The 26,810-nt window shown below is 31.2% G+C and overlaps 3 protein-coding genes and 1 non-coding gene across 6 annotated transcripts; 2 read left to right on the forward strand and 2 right to left on the reverse strand.

Moving 5' to 3' along the window:
* Positions 1–928: 928 nt before the first annotated feature.
* Positions 929–1,233, reverse strand: LOC149497464 (signal recognition particle RNA). The gene has a single exon (XR_016320292.1).
* Positions 1,234–4,078: 2,845 nt separating this feature from the next.
* Positions 4,079–6,665, forward strand: LOC105645363 (HMG1/2-like protein). Of its 2 annotated transcripts, XM_012230937.4 has the most exons (7): positions 4,090–4,250; positions 4,883–5,002; positions 5,140–5,197; positions 5,484–5,528; positions 5,759–5,839; positions 5,960–6,049; positions 6,365–6,665. In XM_012230937.4, exons 1-6 carry the CDS (start codon positions 4,201–4,203, stop codon positions 6,047–6,049), a joined length of 444 nt encoding a protein of 147 aa, XP_012086327.1. In that variant the 5' UTR covers positions 4,090–4,200; the 3' UTR covers positions 6,365–6,665. The 2 variants fall into 2 exon arrangements, with proteins under 2 accessions (XP_020539433.1, XP_012086327.1); XM_020683774.3 differs by lacking the exon at positions 5,960–6,049 and having other exon boundaries at positions 4,079–4,250.
* Positions 6,666–6,970: 305 nt separating this feature from the next.
* Positions 6,971–9,652, reverse strand: EMB2394 (Ribosomal protein L6 family). The gene is made up of 3 exons (XM_012230938.4): positions 9,504–9,652; positions 8,285–8,593; positions 6,971–7,518 (listed from the first exon to the last, which is right to left on the reverse strand). The coding sequence occupies exons 1-3, from the start codon at positions 9,536–9,538 to the stop codon at positions 7,182–7,184; spliced, it is 681 nt and encodes a 226-aa protein (XP_012086328.1). The 5' UTR covers positions 9,539–9,652; the 3' UTR covers positions 6,971–7,181.
* Positions 9,653–12,037: 2,385 nt separating this feature from the next.
* On the forward strand, positions 12,038–17,572 carry LOC105645365 (glutamate receptor 3.7). Of its 2 annotated transcripts, none has more exons than XM_012230940.4 (6): positions 12,038–12,770; positions 13,247–14,586; positions 14,987–15,264; positions 15,399–15,430; positions 16,090–16,496; positions 16,826–16,968. In XM_012230940.4, the coding sequence occupies exons 1-6, from the start codon at positions 12,521–12,523 to the stop codon at positions 16,829–16,831; spliced, it is 2,313 nt and encodes a 770-aa protein (XP_012086330.1). In that variant the 5' UTR covers positions 12,038–12,520; the 3' UTR covers positions 16,832–16,968. The 2 variants fall into 2 exon arrangements, with proteins under 2 accessions (XP_012086330.1, XP_012086329.1); XM_012230939.4 differs by having other exon boundaries at positions 12,045–12,770; positions 16,927–17,572.
* Positions 17,573–26,810: the final 9,238 nt, after the last annotated feature.

Consider the following 26,810-nt stretch of genomic DNA (forward strand, 5'->3'; position numbering starts at 1 on the left):
CTACAGTTCTCTTCACAATGAGGTTGTCCCTTCATTTGCAATTCTCTTTACACTGGGGTTGTTCCTTCAGTAGCTAATTTGCTTCTACATCGATTTCATTATTATTCAAGTGTTTTTCATTGCTCAAGCAGTTGTTTGCCTCATGCTAATTCATGGCATTGTTATATGTACCTCGCAAAATACAACCAACAAAACCCAAAGCAACCTTAAAATAAAAGTATATGTAACAAAATCGTTAAGCCTTTTCTTCATGCAGATTCGTATCTCATAATATTAGCAACAATAAGCACAAAAGAAATAACACATCAAGGTAAAAAGTGATATGACTTACACCTATAATCTTCTTACACGTCTGCAAGTAACATAGTACCCCTTTTGGTTTCATTATTCTTTTGTTGCCTTGGTTATTGGGCTCTTTCTTCTAGAGCTATGCCACATTTGAAAACAGGTCGATTTGCATTCAATCTAATTTTGACTGAATTTTATAACAGGTTGATTTCAAGTTGTCTTTCCATGTATCATACCTGTCAAAGTAGGAAACCATGGCGAATAATGTTTTAATATATTAAATTTACTTGTCCAATTTAATAACCACTTCAAATTATTGAATTTTATATTTTGATATTACACAATTAATTTACATGTTTGTGCTTGAATTGATTCTATCTACTGTGAATAAAATTACCATTAATGTGTTATTTCCTTTTATGGTCAAGTACAAAAGAATAACACAAATTGAAAATTTGGAAAATGAATTGAGAGATTAAAAATTTTGAAGTAAATAGTATATTGCATTATAAAATTTACTAATAAAATTTTAAAAAAAAAAAAAAAAAACCCATTCATCATAATTAATTAACAATGAATTCTTTCTCTCTGCTTTTTATTGCAAGAATTAAACTAACTACTGAGAAAAAAAGCGAGAAAAAAAGGTGATGGTTCAACTGGGCTTCCCCTACGGAGCCATTTTGGGCCCAAATAGCACCAACCTGTAATCCATCCACTGCCAAGAGCGAGAGGTACTCGCTGCTCTGTTAAGCCAGCCTCACGCGGTACCCGCTTCTCCAGGAATACAGTGACCCAAACCTTCGCTAGGGTTACAGCATTCAGCTCTAGGCTTGGTATGGGCAAGCAAGGACCACGCCATGTTAGGCCCGATTCCATAGAATGAAGCCGTGTCCCACCACCTCTAAGCTCTCGTTTGAGTTACAAGCCCACGCAACCGGACTCAGCTGCCCCTCGCTATTTTGCATGTTATTAGAAAGAGCAAAAATGTGTTTTTTGTTGGCAATGTGGGATTCCAAGAATGCTGCTTTACTTATTATCTATGTTTTGCTTGTATTATAATATGGGTTGGTATTAAGCTTTAATTTCATATATATATATATATATTAAATTCTAGTTTCATCCATGCATAAAAGGTGTAAGTTATTTATATATGACTAATTTACACTTGATATAAGTTAATTCTATATGTGGTATAATAATGTAATTTAAGCACTACAATTCAATACAATTACACCTTACAACTTGTAAAGCTCAAACTACAAAGTATGAAAGACAATCTATTAATTAGATAGATATATTATAAAAAATGAGAAGAAGGCTTAAACTTGAAATCTTTTAATATATTTTCAGGGTTTTTATCTTATCATTACGCCAATTGTCGTTAGGGTAATATCACTTCAACGATACATTAAAACTAATAATTTTCATTTTGTATTTTGCTTTTATTGAAATTTTTATTACTATTGGATGACAAGTGCATATTGATCAAAACCCCGAGATGAGTTCATCCCATTACACCCATTATCAATTTATATTTCAATGTGAATCAAATATGATTTAGTTAACGTTTTTATTTTCTAATCATAACTTTTTTTATCAATTCAATGAATATTATTAAAAAGAGAAGAGTTGATAGCATTAAGGTAATAAGAGTCAAAATCAAATACACTCTCACGCTACTGAACTCGGCCGCGTTATTATTTCCTGCAGAATATTAGAAAGAGCAATTTTAAGCTATTTGTTGGCAAGGTGGATTTGTAATTATGCTTCTGTTTTTATTATAATAATATCTATATTTTGTTTTCATTATGATATGTTTACTGATTTTGAGGTTAACTGGAGTTATTAAGGCCTATTTATTATTAAAAAAATTGTTTGTATTTCTTTTTTGAAGTTTGAAACCATCTGTCTATATATTTATGTTTTCTATATATAAAAGTCTCTGACTAAACTTTTGAATTATTCATTTGATTATGTAATCTGATAGATAATTGATTTAATAGGATGATAATAAAAATAGAGTTTCATTCTATGTATCAATATCAATAGTAAAAAAACTATAATAAGAGAAAATTTATTGACTTCAAAATTGAGTTCAGATAATTTCGCTATGCGTCGCGTGAATAAAGAAAATAAAAACAAGAGTTTAATTAGGAAAATGATGATTAATTTGGATCAACATGAGAGTTTAACTATATTGCATTGTCAAAATTCAAACTGTATATTTAAAAGAGATCGATGTATTTACTTCTCTCACTATACAATCCTATAAAAATAAAGTTAAACTGAATTTATTGATCATATATAATTCCATTAAGATATTAAATAAGCCTTTTGCATTGAGAGAACCTTTATTCCCAGTACTTTAATTGGGGGTAGAAGTTGGAAGTAATCTTATGCTTACTAGTTAACACTTGGATCCAACTATCACTCCCATCCTTTAAAATACCTCACCCAAGTTTCATGAGGAAAGCTTCAATAACTAAACTGAGATTTCTCAATCCAAGACGCCTATAAACTTAGATGAGTCATATTTCTCCAAAAGGTCAATCTTCCTCTGAGAATTAGAGATGCCATTTTATTTCACAAAAATTAGAAGGCAATTTCACGATTTGCATTGCATATTGCCGCATCGCCGCAATCACTAAAGTAGTAAGAACTCTTTCTACTATCGATAAATGAAATATAACTCTTCCGTATTATATTCAGTCTTTATAACTCTTCCAACAACAACGCCAATAGCAGAAAGGACCTTTTTATGGCAAAGGTGGATAGAAAGTCCAGACAAACGTTTCTATACCACAGTCTGTTCTAACTTAAAAGTCTTGAATATTGAAAGGACTCCAAGGTTGCACTACTAAATAACTGAAGACCACTGTCCAAGGTCCATCCAATATGGCCTTATGAAAATCTGTTTCCATCTCAAATTTGACTAAGAAATAACTATTTCCTGAGTCAAGAACCTGATGTCCCCGGGTTCTACAGACTCTCTATCTTAGAACATAGAGCTTTATTTCCAATTCTCCTACTTTATACATGAGCAATGACAGACGGTGGCTGTTTACTAGCAAGATTGGTCTATAAGTTTTTCGAAATAATCACTTCAGGAATTTTTCTTGACCTTCAGTTAACAGAAGAAAGTTCACATCATCTTCATTATTCGGATCCATTCCTTGTACTATCTTCTCGCTCTCTTGGCAAATTTTTTTGCTTGCTTATGAATATTGTTTTTATTTAATTTTAACTATAATGTATTGCATCACATTTATTGAATTAAAGTACAAAGATTGAAAAAAATATATATAACTATAATAAATTTTACAATTGGCCAAATAAGTTGATAAGCCTAGTTTAATTCTCAAAAATTATTTTTTCAATAAATTAGTTAATACTGTTCTTTTTCTTTTTAGTAAATATGTAACTGGAAGGCCACTCACGCGGCATTGCACGTCCCATCCTTCACTGTCCCAAAGGACCGTTTTGCTTTCACACAGCTACTTGCCTACTTCAATAACTGCATACGATTCATACTCGCAACCCCGAACGACGAGCCTAAACTAGAAAATCTACCTTTCCCAATATGTCCTTCTCAACACGTTTCGTAAAGTAAAAGCGAGTACTCTTTCTAGCAGCGAGTATATTCTCATCCTACTCTTCCCTTGACATTGCCAGCCCCTTCGACAATTAGCACTCCCGCCAAAAAAATGCAAAAAATAAAAACCCAAATATTTGGACTTGAAATTTCAATTTAATTTCATTATAATTTCGTTTGAAAACCGCAGTTACTTATAAATGCTTCCTCGCATTTTCTGTTTTAGTTTTTAATTTTCTTTCGTTCTCTGCCTTAAAAGCATTTTGCTCTCTCCATATCTCTGTTACTCTCAAATTCTCTCTGCTTCAAAATACGAAGCCATGAAGGCACCAAGACCTGCTGTGATTTCTCACAAAAAGCTTGACGCTGAGTATCTCTCTCTCTCTCTCTCTCTCTCTCTACTGCTTTTTACGCTTTCTTTTTTCTTTTAAGAAAAATTGTTTCTGTTTTTGAGTAAACTATGTGCCTATGTTTGTTTGAATGATTATATTTCAGGCGAACATGTGTTTTTCCTTCGATTTTGTTTTGCTAATGAGTTTTTGCTCTTTTTCTTCCTTTGTGACTCTTTTCGTTATTTTGCTTCTTTTTCTGTTGTTTGCTATTTCGACATTGCGTTTGTGTCATTGCTTCGTGAATGTGCTCCGATTTTAGCTTTTGCGTTCATATTTTCGGTTCTGTTTCTTCTTAAATTCGATTGATTGTGTAGCTGTAAAGCTATTTTTCGAGAATCGTTGTTCTGGTTTGAAATTTTGCTTTCCTATCATATTTCTCGACTCTGTTTCGTAGCAAACTGTGAAACCTGCATAAGAAATCCTTATTCTGGTTTCGGAATTCGGAACTCACATTTTCTTCTTTTTCATTTTGGTTTTCGTCAGATTTGGCTTCTATGTTAATGATCTCGTTTTTTTCTTTACAAAATCGATTATCTTCTCTGACATATTTTTGGTGCATTTTCTCTTTGAATCGATTTCTTTTAACAGTTTTCTTCTTCGCATTTTGAAGGAAGTTGAAGGCACGCAAAGTCGAGACCAAAACGCCAAAGGAAAAAACGAGCAAGAAGAACTCCGCTCCGAAGGATCCTGATGCTCCGAAGCGTCCTCCCACTGCTTTTTTTGTTTTCATGTAAGTTCAATTTCAACATAATTTAGATTCGGTTTGCTTCTCGCAAAAATATTTAATGTTCGTTTTAGTATTTTTTTGAAGTGTTTTTGTTAATTGAAATTTTAATATATATGCTTTATTGTTATTTTGGATGACAGGGAGGGGTTCAGGAAATCTTTCAAGGAGAACTTTCCCAATAACAAATCTGTTTCAACTGTGAGATTCAATTTATTTCGATTTTAAAATTTCATTTGTCTGTTTGTTTGACGAGAAAACCTGTAAAATTGATGAAAATCTGATTGATGAGAAACCGCTGGAGACAGATATTCTCTGAGAATAGATTTTCTATTCTCATTATTTATATTTTATAATCATAAAGTTTAGGTTAAGTATTGGAGTTCAAAGGTGACATTGTTTTCTACTCTCTGGTTTTTCTCGGCAATGAAAAGGGAAATAACTTTTCATGGAAGGTAATTACTGACTGAGATCTGTGAATTTGCAGGTTGGAAAAGCTGGTGGTGAGAAATGGAAATCAATGTCTGATTCTGTAAGATCTCCAGTTTCTCATGTCATTTTGCTCATTGAAAAACAAAATCGCAATAATTTTTAGGTCTCTGTAGTTAAATGCTGTTTTAGTTATCCTATCATTTTATATGTATCATTGCTAGAATTTAAATTCTGTTATTAAACCTTCAATTGGAAATTGTAGCTAATTTTCGATTGATTGCTTGTAGATCTTTAGCTTTCTTTCTATGTTGTTTTGGTCTTTAAATCTAGGAGAAAGCTCCATATGCTGAGAAGGCCTTGAAGAAGAAAGCAGAGTATGAGAAAGCTGTTGAAGCATATAAGAAGAAGCAGGTGCTCCTATATTTTCTTTTCCTTTTGATTTAAATCTATCCTGTGCTGAATTTCCAAAAAATTTCCAATTCTATTTTTTGTTTGGTGATTTCCTGCTTTTGCTATTTTAAATATTGGAAGAATTACAATGGAGATATTGAAAAGTCCGAGGAATCTGAGAAATCCACTTCTGAGGTCCACGATGATGCGGAGCAGGAAGCCAGTTCTTAGGTAATATGTGACGCATCAAATATCAACAAAAATAACAACACTGCTTGTCTATTCATTCGAATTAGTGCTGACCATGGAGTCGTGCGCCCTGTGGAGGTGTTTTAAATCGGAACGTCAATATCTGACCGGTGACTTGAGCCGACGGGCAATGATTAACACACCTAATAGATCCTCTTTTTTTCCAGTTAAAAAAAATTAACTGAAAAAAAAAAAATAGTGCTGAACATATTACTATTGCTGTCAGCCCTCATTTTGTGCCTGGAATATTTTGCAATTTAAGGGATCTTGATATTGGTCATTTTGTTTTCATTTCAGAGAAATCTAAGCAGCTGTTTTTTTGGTTGAAGTTGGTGTGTACAGAGGCGTACAGTGAAAGAAAGTGGTTAAATCAATAATCATATTGGACAACTTTAATTAGGAGTAGATTTTTACTCTAATGTTTTAGAGTATCAGTACAGTAGGTTTTTGATGTTGCTTACCTAGCAACAGCCCTTTCGCACTCTAACTGTGCTTACGCTACTGTTCTTTATGCATTGAAATTCACAGTTGTGCTTTGGAACTTCTTTGGCAACACTTTGTGGAAATATATGGTCCTTCTATATTATACTTTGATTAATAGTTTCATTTGTCATCATTTGGATACAAATATAGACACAATTAAGGGTTGATTATAACTGCTTTCTTTCTTTTTTTTTTTTGAGAATATATAATATTGTAACCGCTTTTATATTGCAAGGGTTTTGATAAAAGTTGTGGCCTCGTGCCAGCCAATGAAGCACATCATTTGGATCTTCCACAAGCACATGGTTTTCAATTTTGACAATTTGCCAATTAACTCCATTGTTCTATTAAATGATGAGATTTCATTCATATGCTTGTGGAATATATATTAGCCTTTCAGAATATAGCCGCGCTATCAAATAAAAAATAAGAAATGACGACTAAACCGCCTTTTATATTAGACTTTTGTTTCAAGGCTTCTGATTGCACTAGCTTCTACATCGCTTTCTGCAATAATCTAACCCATAACAGAAAACGCAAATGAAATGTAAAATAAATTTGCTTGTCAACAAAACAAATCACTGAAATACATCCTGCACATAGGACAAAATACAACAAAGAAATGCATCGATCACTTCTTCTTCCCTGCTTTTCCTTCCTTCAACCTTACAACTTCATTGGCATACCTCACACCTTTACCTTTATATGGTTCAGGAGGCCGCCATTTCCGAATAGAAGCAGCAAACTGGCCGATGTTGCATTTCTCATATCCGCTAATAATGATTCTCGTGTTTTCTTCCACCTTCACTTTTAGATCATCAGGTATTGTCATTCTAACTGGATGAGAAAATCCAAGACTTAATACCAAGTCTTTTCCTTCTACTGTTGCACGATAACCGACACCAACTAATTGCAGTCTTTTCTCAAACCCCTTTGACACTCCCACCACCATGTTGTCGGTAAGTGTCCTAAATGCATTAAAACATGAAATAAGTGGAAAAGGTATAAAAGACCAGTAGAATAAAAGATGCATTATAACATGAAGGTATAAAAAGACCAATAGAATAAAAGCTACGGTTCATAAGGCTGATGCTCGTATTTGCGAACTTAATTCACATACAAATGGAAAAACATAAGATATTGCAATAAAAAAGAATCCTTAAAACAACAGAATCTACAATGCTACAACAGTAAAAGGTACTAACAACAAATAACTGCCAGTATTTCTTTTCAAAATATCTTTTATTACTTTATACACAAAATTTTTAATGTCCCTTTGTAACCCAAAGCATCTTACCACAAACAATGTTCTCATTTCACATAATACAACCAAGAAAGTATGCTTGACTCTCTGTATATACCTTACTGGTCATGTTGGCTACATATTTGCCGGTAGTGATGTAAACAGACATTCCATTCCAATAATTAGTTACCTCTTAAAAATAATTTCCTAATGATTAGGAACTATGTAAAAATAGATATCATTCAATAATATATTAAAATTATTCAAATATAAAAGATGATCCAATGCACGAAACATCGGGCTATACTAAACAATTTTAGATCACTGGTGAACCAAACCAAAAAAAGGGAATCATATTCCAAAAGTTGAATTGTTCCCGATTCCAAAGAAAATCAAATGCGACCTAAAAAGTTTCCAATAATAGAGTTTCAAAAAAATGTGAAATAAATTAGGGAAAGAAAAGTTCAAGACGAGAGGATGGAAGAATTTACCTGAAAAGCCCATGCATTTGGTTTGCTCTTCTCGTCTCCAGTGCTTTTTTAACCCGGATAACTCCATTCTCATCTCTTTCAAGCTTGACTTCTCGAGGATAAGTTCTTGAAAGTTCCCCCAAAGGACCCTTCACTTTTAAATCTTGGCCATCCAATGTGATTGTCACATTGGTAGGCACTTGAATCGGTTGCTTCCCTATTCGTGACTCCTTACATACTATCATCTTTCTCAAGAACCCAACACGAGTTGTAGGAGCAATAGGCACACCAACTCCATTTCTCTCACCCAAAAACACAGATCTCAGATTGCTGAAACATAAAGGAAGAAGAGTTATATCAGAAACGAAGAATTTTCACTGTTAGCTAATGACTACATCATCAAGCATAAGTGCTTTAAGACGTTGAGTTCTTGGAATTGAATAATTAGACTATCAATTATTCTAATTCATTTAGCAATGGCAGGCATTGGGGAAAGTCCTAACTCCTCTACATTGCCCAGGCTGAAAGGTTTCAAAGTGGCTCAAATTCAAAATAGAATAAAATATGAATCTTGAAATAAGTGGTTTTGCCATTTTGACAAAACAAGATAAGCAAGACTTTTCCAGATGAAACAAATAAAGGTAGTAGACTTGGTTTGGTTGGATTTACTCTCTCAAGAGACACTTTAAGGGCCTAGAGGAGCTAATGACCAAATATGAGCATGCATTTTTTTTAATGATTGCTTTATGATAATGTCTAATTGAAAAATTGGATTATGAAATTAAAAGGCATATATATATATATATATATATAATCAACACTTTAAAATGAACGAATATGAGTAAAGGCTCTGTGGAAAAAAGACAGCAAAGTGTATTTCTAATCGCAAATAAATGACAACACAAATTTATTACCTAGAAAGCTTAATAAACCTTCAGCCTATCAATTAATTTCTCGTTCAAGCTAAGTTTGTTCATCAAATTATTCGATTCCGTTACATGGGGAAACAATCTTTTACAAATTAGAGGAAAAGACTACCAACTAACCAAACAGCAATTGGGTTGCTTGAGAGAAAATTATGACATTCAAAACATTTCTTTCTTTGCCAGTATAATGCGCTTAATTGACAAGAATTGACAAGATACATAATAGACTGTAATGGATCTGCCAGCACTTTATCATACAGTGTATGTAATTGTAAAGCATAAACTCAATTGAGAACTAGGGTTAGGGTTTCTACCTGGTTTGAAAAGAGGAGGTAACTGAAGAAGCCATTATCAACAGCCTTCGAGCATCACTGAAACCTTTGCTACTTTCTTTTTGATAAGAAAAAAAAGAACAGATGGGCTATCCATACTCCAGAGCAACTGTTATCCAGCAATTTGGCAATTCACGGAATTACCCTTAAGGCTTTGGGCTGATTTTATAGGGGCTAAGGCAACCTTCTCCCAGCCCAACCCAGTCCAGCCCGGCTTAGCTTATGGCTCATAAAATTTTCGATATAGTCCGGCCCTTCAAATTTATGACCGGTTAGGCCCAAATATTGAGAATACGCACGCGGGACTGCCACGCTGCCCGATAATTGAAATTTGGAAAGCATTTCTTATATTTATAAGCTTACACTTAAAATTTAATTTTTAACACTAATTAATTTTAAATTATTTGATTATATATTACTTAAAAAAATTTCAGTTAATTATTTTTATAGTATCCCCAAAACCCATAATATCCAAATGTATCTCAGCATCCAATATCTATGATAAATAATTCTTATTTATTACGGGTCACAAATACAAATTTAATAAGATTTTTGACATGATGAAAAACACTATAATAATAAAATAATTATATTAACTGATAATATTTATCGAATGATTTAATCAAAGTAAAATTTATATAAAATATAAATATGCTTAATGGTTGACTTAACGGTATATAATTATAAATTATATTAAAACAAAACAAACAAAAAAGGAAAAAGAAAACGTGTCGTGTAAATCAACACTAAGATCAACAATAAAGTTTATTTTAACATCAGTATTATTAATTATATTTATCAACAGTAAAGTTTATTAATTATATTTTATTAATTTAATTTTTTATTTTTTCCTGGGAATTTTTTGTAAATAACAAAATTTAATGTTATTGAATTATTAATTAGCACATTTATTTCAAAAAATTTAATTTGTGCAACATTATTTGTTCATGCTAATGGAATTTTTTTTGAATTTTTATCTTTTAAATTTTGATCTGACATGATGATTTAAAAATGATGAAAATATTTTTTTATTTGCAATTTCATTTTAATTGCAAATGAGGATGTTATCACTGCAAAATATCGAAAGTTAAAATTAAGATAAAATTGACAAAAAAAAATTAAAATAGGGTTAAATAGCAAAAACCTATAAAGTTTGGATTATTTTAATATATTAAGCCAAATACTCTAGTGTAGCTTTTCTTTTTTCAGAGTAATTTCTATCTTATCAAACTAGCAAAAGGAGTGGATACAAGAATGATGCTTTTGAAAGTAGACAATAAGCATCGATGCTTTTCCAATCACACGAAAGATGCTTAATTATATATATGCTCTTTCTTTTTTCTTTTTTTTTTTGAAATTATATATGCTCTTGCATTATATTTATTGGTGTTTAATGAAAAATGAAATGCCTCTTAAAACATTGCCTTTTCATTTGTATTAGACAACAAATATTCCTTTGAGTGTGCGATTAGGAAGTATATTCTCTCTCTTTTTTTAGATTTCTTTTCTCTAAATAAAAGTTACGTTTTTTAATTTCTTTGAGTGTCCTTGTATTTAATGAAAAAATATAAAAAAATTGAAAAAAAGATATAATAGTGTGATGGAGAGAAATGATAAGGGCAAACTCTGTATTTTAAAAAATACAGAGGCAAATATTTATTTTGACTAAATATAAAGATAAAATAGTAATTTTTTCTAATATCTTACATTTTTTACTATTGTGTATGTTATCCTTTGCTTTCTTTTATTTTCTCACTGTTTCTTCTCAAGCAAACAACAGTAAAAGCACATGAAAAGAAAGTGAAATTCTCAGTAAAAGAGCTTACATTCATTTTCCTACTATCTTTTACGATTATTTTGTTTAATGCTTGTTCTTGAGTTAATTTATGAATTCAGTTGAATTAACTGAATCAAGTATATTTAGTTTTATTCATTTCAGTTTTAATTTTAATAAAAAAAATATAGAAAATTTTTCAGTTAGAATTGATTTTTATTAACATAAAAATAAGCTAAAAATAAGCAATTTATAGTATCATTAGAAATTAGAATTTGATATTTCAAGATAACAAAAAAAAAAGCCAAAATACAATTTAAAGTATGAAAATTTATTTCCTTCAATAATCGATTGTTTGTCATTTAAAAAAAATATTACTCTTTATATTATATTTTAATAAGTATATTAAATAATATATTCTTTATATACTAATTCCATAACAGTAAGTATATTTGATACTATTAAACTGGTTTCCGATAATTGATCCAACCAAAATTCTCAATAGACATTAACATAATATATCAAAGATTCTATCTAATGTCTGTTTCGTCAAAGAAAAGTAAAAAAAAAAAAAAAAAAAAAAATCTTCTATGTGTCTAGTTATGGGACTTGTTCTCATCTCTGTCTCATTATCTCTTACGGAGTGTGAGTCACGCGACGTGACTCACCTGTGGAAACTACTCTTTTTGTTAAATGAAAAATGATAGAAAATTAATGCATGCAAGTGGGTCCGGAGCCTGCAAGTTGCCTCTTCCTCCTTCAAACCAGACCTGCAAATTATTTCTCCGTCCAATTTCCACTCTCCACTGTCCTGTCCTGTCTCCATCTTCCTATAAGTCTTTGTCCTATAATGGGAATGTCATTTTTCTTCAATTTCTTCTTTCTTCTCTCTGTTTTACAATTTTTCCACAAGGTCTAATTCAGCTTTTCATGTTTATCTTCTATCTGGAAAGATTTTTTGCTCATTTTCAAGAATTGGGTCCCTACCTGTTAATCTCGTAACCAACTCCATATAATTATTCAAGCTTCTTGCTTTCTTTCTTTCTTTCTTTCAGCTAAAATTCTCTACTTTCCTCACTAATGGACAAGATTAATTTACTAATCGAGAAACAGAGTCGCCTTTCATTTTTGAGCCTACAGTTATTGAATTTTTTTCTCTGAGTATCCACGTTCTTTTAGCTTGAATTACTTATTGTTAAAAACTGGGTCTTTAGTCTCAAGGACAATGGCTATTCCATTTTTCTGGTTCGTTTTCATATTGGTATTTGTCAATGCTTCTGTTTCCTGCCAAAGGCCTAAAGTTGTAAATATAGGTGCAGTTTTTACTTTTGATTCTGTTATTGGTAGAGCTGCAAGGCCAGCAATGGAAACTGCGGTGTCTGATATTAATGCGGATGCAAGAATTCTCAATGGGACAGAGTTAAAGTTGTTCATGGAAGATGCAAACTGTAATGTCTTCTTGGGTTCTGTTGGAGGTAACACTTCAAATTCCCAAACATGATTTTGTAAATTTTTCTTTGAGAGCACTTGATTTTTGTATTTTTTTTTTTTTTTTGAATTTAATAAAATTGATTTTGAAGAATTGAACTTGGTTATATTTTTAGGTTTAGATTTTGTCTTTGTGTAATTCTCTCAATATGTTTTTCTTTCATGTTATTGAACTTTGCCAAGTGCTTTTTCTTAGTTGTTTGTTTTATTTTTTTGGTCTGTTTGAGGGCTAATTAAGGTGTAGAACCTTTCAAGTTTTGATTCTGAACTCAAGAATGTTTCTTTTCAACTAAATTATCCAATTTTGACTTCTATTATAGCATTTAGCACTCTTAATTAGTTCTCACTGCTTCAAGTGCTTCATGATTAATTCTGTTTCAAAGCTTTATATTGGATGTATGAACTCAGAATTTGGAGTCCTTGCCCACTACATTATCTTGATTGCACCTCTGTTTCATGCCAGTTTTTCAGCTGCTTGAGAATCATGTAGTAGCTATTATTGGTCCCCAGTCCTCTGGAATGGCTCATATGATTTCTCATATTTCAAATGGTCTCCAAGTGCCCCAAATTTCCTATGCTGCTACTGATCCAACTCTATCTGCCCTGCAATTCCCCTTTTTTGTGCGAACCACACAAAGTGACTCTTATCAGATGGCTGCAATAGCAGATTTGATTGATTTTTATGAGTGGAAAGAAGCCATTGCTATCTATGTGGATGATGATTATGGAAGGAATGGCATAGCTGCTTTGGATGATGAATTTGCAAAGAAAATGTCAAAACTGCGCAAATTGGAGTTGTCGGTTAACTTTGATGAAACTGAGATAACGGATTTGCTCAAGAAATCCAAACTGCTTGGTCCTCGTGTTTATGTTGTTCACCTTAATGCAGACCCCAAATTCAGAATCTTTACCATTGCCAAAGAGCTTCAGATGATGACTAACAAATATGTTTGGCTTGCAACAGATTGGCTTTCTACTGCTATAGACTCATTCTCTTGGATGAATCAAACATCACTTAGAACTCTTCAAGGAGTAGTTGGGCTTCGTCAACATATTCCTGAGTCTAGCCAGAAGAAAGCTTTTATGTCTAGATGGAGGGAAATGCATCAGAATGGGTCAGTAAGTTCTGCATTGAATATATATGGACTTCAGGCTTATGATACAGTTTGGTTAGTTGCAAATGCAATCGATAAGTTCATCGATGAATTCAACAATATAACTTTCACTTCCAGTGACATGCTAGGTGAGTTGGAAACATCTGAACTACGGCTGGGAGAGCTCAAAGTCTTTACTGGTGGAAATGATCTGCTAAACAAAATATTGCATATGAACTTCACTGGTTTAAGTGGTCACTTTCGATTTAATCAAGAACGGAACATTGAGAGTGGTGGCTATGATGTCATTAATATTGATCACATGTCTATTCGTACAGTTGGTTATTGGTCTAATAGCTCAGGTTTATCAACTTTACCTCCACAGAATCACCAAGGCGAACAAGCTAATTATTCCCGTCTGGATCAGAAGCTTCGTACCATTACCTGGCCCGGTGGAACTGTTGATAGGCCACGTGGTTGGGTAATTGCTGACAACGAAAGACCATTGAGAATTGGAGTGCCATATAGGGCCAGTTTTGTTGAGTTTGTAACTGAAAACAAGAGCCATATAGTTGAAGGATATTGTATAGATGTGTTCCTTGCAGTGAGGAGACTAGTCCCGTATGATGTACCTTTCAAGTTTGAGATCTTTGGGGACGGCCGGTCCAATCCCAATTATAACGAGCTAATACAGAGGGTGGCAGATGGTGTAAGTAAATATTATTGACTTCTACAATTGGTGAGAGAGAGGGCAACAGAAATAGAAAAATTTAGGCAGGTCTTTGGGGCAAGCATGACCTTCCAGGACATGGAAATTTACGGAAACTATGGAGTTGTTGTCTGATTCAAACATAAAATGTCTACTTGGATTCATATAAATGCTTTATTACTTAATTAGAACTTAAGCAATATCATCTACATTGTAAGATAAATGGATATTATGATGGGGTGTGGGATTATGGTCATTTTTTCAGGTAGGCCTAAGTCTGATTGAGATTCATGCTGGTGGGTGTAGCCAGAATGCCGTATTTAGATGCATTTTTATAGCAAGTAGAACCTCTGAAATTGGATGGGCAAATCTTTTTTATTCTCTAATGTTTTGGTGTCAGGTATTTGATGCAGCTGTTGGAGATATTGCAATTGTAACAAACCGTACAAAAATAGTGGATTTTTCTCAGCCTTATGCTGCTACTGGCCTAGTCATTGTCGCACCAATCAGAAATTCAAAATCAAGTGCTTGGGTATTTCTTAAACCATTTACGGTGGAGATGTGGTGTGTCACAGCAGCTTCTTTTGTGATGATTGCTGTTGTTATTTGGATTCTTGAACATCGAGTCAATGATGATTTCAGGGGTCCTCCCAGAAGGCAGATCGTAACAATGTTCTTGTATGATCATCTATACTTGGATGAAGTCAATTTATTCATTTCACTTTAACTCCTAGTTTGATGTTGCAATAGATTAATCTATATGTAGCTGAGATAGTAAACCTCTAACATTGTTAACCTGTTACCGGTGGCAGGTTCAGCTTCTCGACTCTATTCAAGACAAACCGTAAGGAATACTATACTTGTCTTAGATTACTACTCTGCTTCCCCTATTTATTTCTTTAAGATATGCGTCCATAAGTAGGCACTGTGCTTCAGAGAATATTTCTGTCTAAAACGTGACTCTGATCTCACTCTAAACTCCATAAGTCTAAAGGCTTTCTTCTTATGAATTTTATAGTTTTAAATATCAGTAGACAAGCTATGTCTTGCATTTTCCAGTGAAAGTGAAATGCAAAATCTGAGTGAGAATATAGACATAATTCAATTCATGCTCTTGTAGCTTTACTTTTTCCCTCTCTGCAACCAATGAGGACTGGTGTGAGTTGATAGGAGAATTGCTTGCAAATGCACCTTTAGGTCTCTTCGGCTTTGTTATTGTTATAAAATTTCTTTTTACAATTCTCTGATACAGAAAAGCTTTTCAAAACAATTTGGTAACTGCTAAATAAGTGAAGAAGTTAATAAATATAGAAATAAATATTTAGATAAATAACAATTACTGTTATTGTTGTTGTTATTCTATTGAAGAAGTTAAATAAAGGAATCCTTTTCCTCTTAGCTACCTTTACAATTATTAAATATCCATCTTAATTTAGTATAGAATGGCAATTCTGGGATTCCTGTATTAAAACTTGTAAGTACTGAATTGTCATTTCATTGCAGAAGAAACTACTGTAAGTCCTCTTGGACGCTTGGTAATGGTAGTATGGCTTTTCCTGTTGATGGTATTAACTGCAAGCTATACAGCAAGTTTGACTTCAATCCTTACAGTTCAGCAGCTTTCATCACCCATTGCTGGAATTGACAGTTTGATTTCAAGTAGCTGGCCTATTGGATACCAAGTAGGATCATTTGCTTATGGCTACCTATCTGACAGTCTTTACATATCTCGTTCTAGACTTGTTCCTCTTGGGACCCCAGAGGAGTATGAAACAGCATTGAGGCTAGGGCCTAATAATGGAGGGGTGGCTGCAATTGTAGATGAGCTTCCATATGTAGAGCTGTTTCTTTCAAAACAAAGCGAGTTCGGCATTATTGGGCAGCCATTTAGCAGGGGTGGATGGGGATTTGTAAGTACCTTTCCTCTAGAAGCAATTGAACTTTCTTACATCATATGCAAGAATGATGTTTAATGTCTGCTTGATAAACCTGCAATTGATATTTCACTTCTGGATACAAACTGCACAAAAGAAGCATCCTTTTGTCTTGGCATAGTACATTTTTGCATTTTCTTTTTTCAGTGTGCATTCATATGATCATCTCTAAATGCATGTAGCCTGAAAAGGTTATGACTAAGCCAGGAGTCGTGGTGATCATGATCATTTTCATATAAACAAAATAAAAACTTTTTCACTTTCGAAGGAAAGGAAACATAATTTTGCTGTCTTTTGCATTTTAGTACTGAAGCTCGTCCTCCATTATGGCATTTGGATGAGAAATTATAGTGTTTTATCATGGTCCAAGACTTTCTCCCAAGTGTGCTTCATTATGGTAAATCAGGCTTTTCAAAGAGATTCTCCACTTGCTATTGACATTTCTACTGCAATTTTAAAACTTTCCGAGACTGGAGAGCTTCAAAGGATCCATGCGAAGTGGTTCTGCAAAATGGGATGTCCTGGAGAGAAGAGAGGAAAATCTGAGCCTAACCAACTTCATTTGATCAGTTTCTGGGGTCTATATCTTCTGTGTGGTATCTTCACTCTTGTTGCTGTTCTAGTATTTCTACTTCGAGCCGTCCGCCAATTTGTGCGCTACAAACGGAGGCAAATGCAAGTAGCTTCTCCATCCCCAATTTCATCAACAACTCGCTGTTCTCAGGTTATTTTTCACTTTTTCGACTTTATTGATGAGAAAGAAGAAGCTATCAAGAAAATGTTCAATCAGAGTGAGAATCCTGCACACCAAATGAGCACCCAAAGATCAAATATTTCTTCGGAAGACATTAGAGGATCTGCCAATGGTTCTGGTTGAAGAGTTTGACATTGAGTAGCTACCCAGTTCTTGTATGTAGTCATTATAGCATTAATATAGAGAACCATGCATTATTGATAAATTGTAAATTATATTTTCATAGTGTAAACATGGTATTCAATAATATTGTAGGTACCTGATAGACTTCAAGATATCGAAGACTACTTTTTAATAAGTGATTGAATCTACTTGCAGGGACTCGAAGGCCTCAGACAAACAGGCCTAGGAGATGGTGGAGTAAGAGACTGGCTGTGAGGAGGCTGTTAGATGGGATAGCTGTGGGTCTGGAGGTTCTGGTTCTTCCTGCTGCTCTGGGTCTGGAGGTTTTAGTTCTCCCAGCTGCCTTAGTTCCTCCACTGTGGGACGGATTGATTCTACCTGCAGGCTTGAAGGGCTCGGACAAACAGGTTTAAGAAACGGTGGAGTAGGAGACTGACTACAGGGAGGTTGTTATCTGGCTCCTTGCAGCCAGTTTCCTACTCCACCGTCTCCTAAGCCTGTTTGTTTGAGGCCTTCGAGGTAGAATCAATCCATCCTACAGTGAAGGAACTAAGGCAGCTGGGAGAACCAGAACCTCCAGACCCGCAGTTATCCCATCTAACAGCCTCATCCCAGCTATCCCATCTAATCGCCTCTCGCAGCTAGTTTTCTACTCCACCATCTCCTAGGCCTGTTTGTCCGAGGCCTTCAAGCCCCTTGTTAGTTGAGCAATTTACTTTTTCTTCTTTACTTGGAACATTTCTTATTAATACTAATCTAACTCATCTTGTTTTGAGTTGCTTATTGTTACAGTGCTTTTGTTTTTGGTTAATTAACTCTTTAAGTCCTAAAGATGATTCCAATATGGCAGTTTTATTGAGTCAAAAGCTCATCATTATCATTTTAGTGTTATTGAAAGTTTGCATTCATGTTTATTGACTTCTTGCTGTAGTAATGAATAGGTGGTGATCGTGTTCAACCAGCAGAGAGAAAAAAAAGGGCAGCAGTCTTGCATTGCAATCAGAACCATAAGGTACTAAAGGCACCTAACAACCTTTCCTATGGGAGCACATAAAAGTGTTTTATGAGCCACAAATGCGCCTATTAGCTTGCCATTTGAGAAATACTGCCACCTCACTTTAATTTAGAAATGTGATATTATACTAAATGTCAGTTTGATTTTGAAATTTAAATTATTGTCAAGTTTACTGTTGTACCCTTTTTTTATTAGGGTATTACAAAACAAAAATATTCTTTTTTTTTTTTTTCCGTTTCCTATCATTTTGAGCTGTCTTTAATAAGATGATCTTTTTTTAGTCTTTGAAACTTATTCAGCAGCTATATTTTCTTATTCTTTCTGCTCTTCCAAGGTTGCGTTTTTTGATTCAAAAGGTCTGTTGATTATGTTTTCCAGCTGCTGTTTCTTGTTGTAAATAATGGTTTTCGTTTTTTATTCTATCATTTTTCTTTTGCGATTTCGTTTTTGTATAATCGTATCAACAACTTAATGCTCGCGCTCGCTGGAAAACCGTCACTCTTATGAATGTTGTTCATGCTTTAAAGAGATAAGTAGGACTTTCGATTCTGGTCAGATTGATACTAAAATAATATATATATATATATATATATATATATATATATATATATATATATATATATATATATTCTGTATTTAATTGGTTTTACATATGTATATACTGTATATATGTATATATTTTGTATATTGTATAATACCATGTAAATACCATATACATCGTATTTACAATTGCTACCGTTGCCATTGTATTTTCTATTAGGGCACTACAAAACAAAATATTTCAGCGTTTCCTTTGTTTATGAGCTTCCTTTTTTTTGCCTGTTTCCTTTTTTTCATTGTTTTCTTTCTTTTTTTTTCTTTTTTTTTTCAGTGTTTCCTTTTTGTCGTTTTTCTCTTGCAAGGTTACTTTTGATACTATTTAAATTTTTTTGACCAAAATTATTATTATCTTAATTTGTATTCTTTTCTAATATTTTGTTAAAATTGAAACACCATATGAGATTTGGTAAATTGCTCCTTTAGAAATTGATTGGACTTATTTTAACTTAATTAAATGTCAATAATCTAATTAATTTTTAGTACTTCAATAAATTAGTTTCAAATATATATATATATATATATATATATATATATATATATATATATATATATATATATATATATATAATTTGTCTCTATTATCAATTATGTGATATAATTTATTTTAAATGAAGTTGTAAATTAAATAATGAAAAACTCTAATAATTACTATAATCATGAAATCTACTTGACAAAAAAAAAATCATGAATCTGTTAAAGTAAATTAAGCATTTAAATAAAGAAAAATTATCATTTTATCATTGTATTTTGTCATAATATACAACATTACCTTTGTATTTTCTAAAAAATACATAGTTTTATCTCTATCTTTTATCTCTATAACTATATTATATTATTCTGTCAATTTCTTGTACTTTTTCTGTCAATAAATTATAATATTGTCTTTATATTTTGCTCAAATTGACTATTTTTTCCTCCTATTTATTAACTATTTTGTTCCTACACTTTATTAAAATTAATTGCTTTGTCTTTGTATTTAATGGAAATATACAAAAAGAAAAAAGAAAAATAGTGTAATGGAGGCAAAAGACAAGGACAAAACTATGTCATATACTTCAACAAAATACAAGAATAAAATAGTAATTTTTCATTTAAATAATTAAAGCATTTAAATTTATTTTATAATCTCATTCTTTTTTACTAAATTTATAATACCAGTGGAAAAATTTTGAAACTCAAGACTTCATAATCTTTATAACGTCTAAAACGCGAAAAAATTAACACATTATGCTGGATTGACAAATAAAAATATCTTATTGTTTACTTTATTATATTTAATGCAATATTCATTTTCATATAATAAATCTCATGCACCTCGGGCTTAGTTTGTGTGCACAATAGTTTGTTTTTATTTTTTTTAGAATTTTCTGCTAAATACACTCAATTGCACTAAAATTGTTGGTTTAGGTACTTCGTTGAAGATATTTTCTGTTCAGATATTAAAATAAAAAAATTATAAAAGTCCATAAATCAAAATTTATAATTATCCATTTTGAATATCTAAATATTATTTTTGAAAGGATATCTAAGCATTTATAAAAACACTAGTATTATAGATAAATCACAAGAACTGAACTTCGAAAAATATTTTGTGATTTCCTAAATTTCTCCATTTAACTTTGTGACATCTTGAATTTCACTTTTTCTATATTTATAACATCCTAAAGTTGATTCATATTTCAATTTACGAGGTATGAGATTATTATAAAAAATGAAATTCAGAGGAACTGTAAGATCAAAATATAAAATTTAAAAGATCACAAAACTTTTTTCCATAAAAATTCGAAAGGTTAAATTATAAGCCGGTGAAAGTTATCAATGATTAAATTCATTTGATATAAATTTGAAAGAAAAGAAAAAATATATATAGCAAAAGGAAATATAATAATTTGGGATATCAACGATTTTTATATTTTTAATTAAAAGGTTGAAATAAGCTCTTGAAGTTCATCCACTACTTGGCACTGACAAAGCCAGGCTCTTAGTTCTGAAAAAAAGAAGAAAAAGAAAAAAGATGATTCTTCCAAACGGAGGAAGCTTCTCTGTAAAAGCTTTGTTCTGATTGCTTTGAGAAGGGAATAGCATTCCATGGATTTATGAATTCATATGGACATTATTCAATTGGCCGAATTCATGACATGACATTTAAAAATTTTTATTTGAAAAGGGACACTCTGGACTCTTATATTGATGTTTATACTTTTTTTTTTTTTTTAAATAGAGAAAATTAAATATTACTTAGAATACATTTAGTCATAAAATTATAGGTAGTGAGTAATTTAATTTATAAAATTATAAATATCAAACATTGCTGAACCGCTACAGATTAGAGTTAACCAATCAAATCATTTGAATAGTAATTAAAAAGTAATAAATGTGATAAATGAAGATCTTTATAATTTTTTTCTAAAAAAAATTAAAATAGTGACAATGGTAATTAATCATCTTTAGTTTATTATATGAGTTATCTAATCTCATACAATAAATAAATAATTTTCAACTTGTTACAGTTCATTTGGCAACGACTTTTGAGTTTATTTTTAGCATTTTGACTTGATTAAAAATCTATTTTTATTATTTTGTAACATAACATTTACGATAGTTTCTAGAGGTTTAGAAATTTTCTTAATAATTATATCTATTATTTTTTAATTTAAACTGTTACATGTATAACTTTCAGCAAACTTCTATTACAACAACTAACAAACTGTATAGATGATTTATAAACATTCTATACTACAAATAGAAAGAACGTGGATCAATCTCCGTTTGGGATTCTTTCTCTGATTGTAAATATTTGCTAAAAGACATTGAGTTTAGTTTTGTCATGTTTGTTAGGAAGTCTACAAACAGAGTTGCCCACGTGAGCAGGGACTTATCCCTCTTTCGTTTATTTCAGATTCTGTAATGTCTAATTCTCGTTAATGAAGATGTTTCTTATATTTTAAAAAGAAAAGATACCAGTTCCAAAAAAAAAAAAGTCTGAAGATACCACCAACAATTCATATATAATCTTTTTTTTTGATAATCAACCGGAAAAGAAAATTGGGAACACAACAATCACCGAGTCCAAAACGCACACACCTTAAGACTGAAGGCCACTAAGTCTCATTTAATTGGTATCTCATTCTCATTGAAATTGATAAGGACGTAGTAATTTGTGTTTTGGCTAAGAATAGACATATCAGTATCATGAACGTCAATGTTGTACTCCTACCGTTCTATTTATATAAAGAATCAAAACTTCTCTAGGACTAAGGAGATGTTTTTTTTGTGGAATTTTTCGTGGCTTATCCTTGAAAAGACAATTAAGAGGTCTTTAAATTCTTAAAAAGAAAAAAATAGTGAATAATGAGAGAGATGACGAGCAACTTCCAATAAAATAAAAACGTGGACTCAACTGCTCAAAACATTCACTTATGCTTAATTTATCTTGCATGCATTTCTAATATATGTGTGCTGTCGTGTAAATGTCCACTTATTTTTCTACAAGTTTGGACTAACTATTTTATGTGTTTGCAATACTTTAAGCTGTTTATAAGGTAAAGTTATTTATGAGAAACAAATTATAAGTGTACACAGCTACATCTAAATATAACTGGGTACAACAATTTTGATTTAAACATTATCGTTTGGAGAAAAATTTCCCTTTGTTTTGGATATATATTAGTTGCGTGTAAATCTCATTATACGTGCAAATTTAATTTTTAAGCATAGACATAAATTATGTATATAATTCAGACTATGCTTGTAACTCAAAAAATTTAATCTGTGCGCATAATGTGAAGAAATTCTCATTTTCTTAATTTTGAAACATTTAATTGCCCAGCCACAATAATTTCTGTCACTCTTGAAATTCTTGCAAAGTCAATGCTATCTATGTTCTATAATATTTGTCACATTTCACATCTCTTAATAAAACCATTAGCTTTGTCTAAGTTACAATAAATTATTGAATAAATTGACTATACTACCCTTAATTTAATACTAATTCTCTAAGAAAACCATTAAATTGAAGTAATAATTATTGGTCATATACAAAGAGTAAACATGAAAAAAAAAAAGATTTATTACTCTTTGAAACCATAGATGTGACAAGTATTTAGAACAAACTATTTTTTTCAAATTTAGCAAGTATTATGGAACGAACGTCGTATTTAAAATAAAATCAAGATAAAGGCATATTAGACTTTTTTTACTTTGGCACTAATCCCAAAGTTACCATTTTAAGTAATTTTCTCCGTATAAATAGAATTGTTATAAAAGGAAATTTTCTATATATAAATAGAACGGAGGGAGCATAACTTAAAAATGGATCTATACCAAGTTGATGGGTCTGTTCAGCAATTTTAGGCAGTTCTCGTCTATGTTAGTTGTTGTAGTAGCTTTCGGTTGATTTATTAGCGGTTAGATATTAGCTATTAGTGGTTAGTTGTTTATATAGCGGTTTAAAATAGAAGCATTCAGTAAAAATATTTATTTGATTAGCTGTTTAATATAAAAGATAAAAAAGGGTAAGGTCATAGAAAACAAGGCAAAGACAAGTCATGGACATAAGCGTCATAAAAAATTTATAAAACGCTAAATGTTAATGAGGATAACGTTTCATGAAGCACTATCTCAAACTCTAAAAGTTATTATAAATGTGCTATTGCCGAACATAATACTTAATTAAAACATTATTTTAACCCAATCAAAATACTAAATGCTACTTCAAATGCTCTTGTACTTTATTTTTTTCATACTCGTAGAACCACTCATATTAATTAGAATCGGAATGTCTATTTTGACCATATATAAAATAAAATTTTAGAAAAAAAAAAAAAAAACAATACCTATAAAAATCTAAAATTTTAAATTTCTATATAACAAAATAATTCAGCAGTCAATCGTTATTTTAATAATTTGATCAAACTCTTAAAATTAGTAATTATTTGAGGTCTTGATGGCTATTAACTATTGTTTTATGGGTAATAATTATTTAGCTAAATATGATCATAATTTAATTCCGTCTTTCTATTTGCTAAATTTATGGATTAGTTCTTGTGATTTATCTCTATTAATTATTTATTTTTCCATTCAAAAAAAGTGTCATTTTTGTTATTATGTAAGAAATTAATAGCAATTTAATAATAAATATGATAGACTAAATAATGACAGTATATAAAAGATGAGATGATCAAATATTGCAGAGAATTTAACATGTAAAATGATATTTGTTTTATAAAATGATTAAATAGTTTAATAGGGTTAAATCTTGTATATTATTAGTGTATTTATCACAAAAAGGACAACGGATTTGTGGTACAGCTAACCTAGGAACTCCGTTTAGATTGTACCCTATAATGCTAATACCTAAAGCAGTAAACCAAATACCTACTACAAGCTAAGCAGGTAAGAAAAAGGGGTGAATCTTTTTTCCCTGAAAAATAAAATTTTGACAAGGTAAATACTCTATCGGGTTCATTTTGTTTGTTTGTTTGTTTGCTATTTTTTTTTTAAATGTCCTAAATATTTATAAAGTTTCTAAATTTATACATATAAATAATTATTTTTCTCATTATAATCCTTCATTAAATGAAAGACTTTTATTAATATCTTAATGAGTTAAAATGTTAAAAAAGACAAAATAATTTTTATTGACTAAATTTCTAATATGCGTATTTTGTCAAACCATACAAACAAAATGAAACGGAAGAAGTAAGAAATAAAATTAATTTCATGCTCTTTTCTTACTTATGCATAGAAAATAGAGAGTCTTGCTATATATGTCTCAGAAATGGTGGACAATTGGCTAGAGCTTTAGCGAAATTGATTGCAAAAAAGGAAAAATCAGCCAAATTAAAATTAATTTTTGGCAAGTTCATTTATGTTCAAAAACTGCTCAGCGATAGTCAGACGAGTAGGCAATATAGGGGTGAACCAGAAAAGTTTAGATAGAGTCAGATCTAAATGTTAGTTAGGTGAGCGTCCTATAGTTATTAACCCTGTAAACCATCCCCATGGAGTAGTGAAGGGAGTACCCAATTTGTAAAAAAAATGGTAACCCCTTGGGTATCTTACACTTGGAAGAAGAAGTAAAAAATAAAATAAATATAGTAAAGTAGAAAATGGAATAAATATAGTGATTATTTGATTTTTCATCGCGGTACTAAGTAGTAAACATGAGAAAATTCTTTGCACTAATAGTGACACTTTTAATATTTATTTCATTTATAGAGATAGCCTAAATATGATCTCTTAGACTAAATTAGTTTGATAATACTTTTTGCTATCCTATCAAAAGTAAACCATTATTATGATTTTTTTAATAAATTAATAAAATATTATAAATTCCTTCGTTTCCATCACTTCTTCATTAATGCTTAGATCTTAATTTTGTGATGGAACCTCTAATGGTATTTGTCTGAGTCAATCTGCTTAGTCTTTACTTACTCGAGACTCTTAATTTTTTATTTTATGAACAAATTAGTTTAATTATAAATCAATTAATATCATATTTTATTACATTAATTTTTATGTGATGACTCATAGATCTTACATATTAAAATCATATATCATTGATATTCTTTTTCTCTCTTTCTCTCTTTCTCTCACCTTTCCATTTATCTATATAATTTTATATTTTGATTTACCATTTATAATCAAATTGGTTTTTCTTAAGAATCATTTACATCGTTTTCTTTACTTTTGTAAAAAGCTCTCTACAGTTAAACCAACAGCTAATAACGATTAATTATTATTTTGTACTTTGAGAGAAGCTTTCAACAGTTAAACCAAACCAAACCAAACAATCAACTACTATTTTTTTTTTTAAAAAAATTTATTTTGGAAAAAGCTTCCAACAGTGAAATTGGTAAAACCAATAGTGAAATTTGTAAAACCATGGGGCATATGAAATATTCTCCAATAATGCGGGAGTAGGCTAGGAAAGTCGTGACATCAAGCAGAAAATCTCCTTCCAACAAGGAAAGATTCAAAAATATTAGCATCACTGACTCAAGAAATGGCTAATTAGCATTCAGTCATCTTTGACAATGGTAGAGCATTGTGATTGCTTAGGGATCTCAGATATTTCTTAGATCTTAGTAATAGAATAGGGTACACCAAGTCAAGACAAGTGCCAAATGGACCCAGCAAAAGGGTCTAATCATTTCTCTTTCCACCTTCAATGAAGGTAGGCCGCTGCTGCTTCTGCTTCTTCTACATCGCATTTACACCGTGTCTAGTTCTCTTATACACGAGATTTTGTTTTTTATTTTTTATTTTTATCTCAATTTCAACATTTTTTTTTACTAAAATTACCCTTCTTTTTTTATTAAGTTAAGTGTGTATTAACTGCTGCCAGCTAACCAAATGTGGTCTAATTGGTTTTTTCACTGATACGAGAGTGAAATATCTTGAACTCGAGTCGTTTCAACTGCAACTTAATATTCCAAGTTTTCACTAATTTGATGAGTTAACGAAAGACTATTCATTATATTATTTTAATCTATTGGATCTCCCGATAAAATAAAAAAAATTATTTAGATCATTTTGGTTTAAAAGTAAGTCCAATTGATTATGAACTCAAATTATTAATTCAACTTAATTAGTTGCTTTATAATTATATATCTAAATTTATTATAATATTTCGGAGACCAAATGTAGAATTCATATCTAATATATTTAAAATAAAAATTTAAAATTTGAAGAAGTCAATCGTCCTTATTAGTTTATTATGTCCGTCGATGATAACAACACTATAGAAGATAAGGGGTCAGTTGCTTTTGCTGCTCCTTTTAATTTCAAAATCCCA

This window comes from Jatropha curcas, chromosome 3, assembly GCF_041381405.1.
Source record: "Jatropha curcas cultivar XTBG-Jc1 chromosome 3, XTBG_Jcur_1.0, whole genome shotgun sequence".
Lineage (NCBI taxonomy): Eukaryota > Viridiplantae > Streptophyta > Magnoliopsida > Malpighiales > Euphorbiaceae > Jatropha > Jatropha curcas.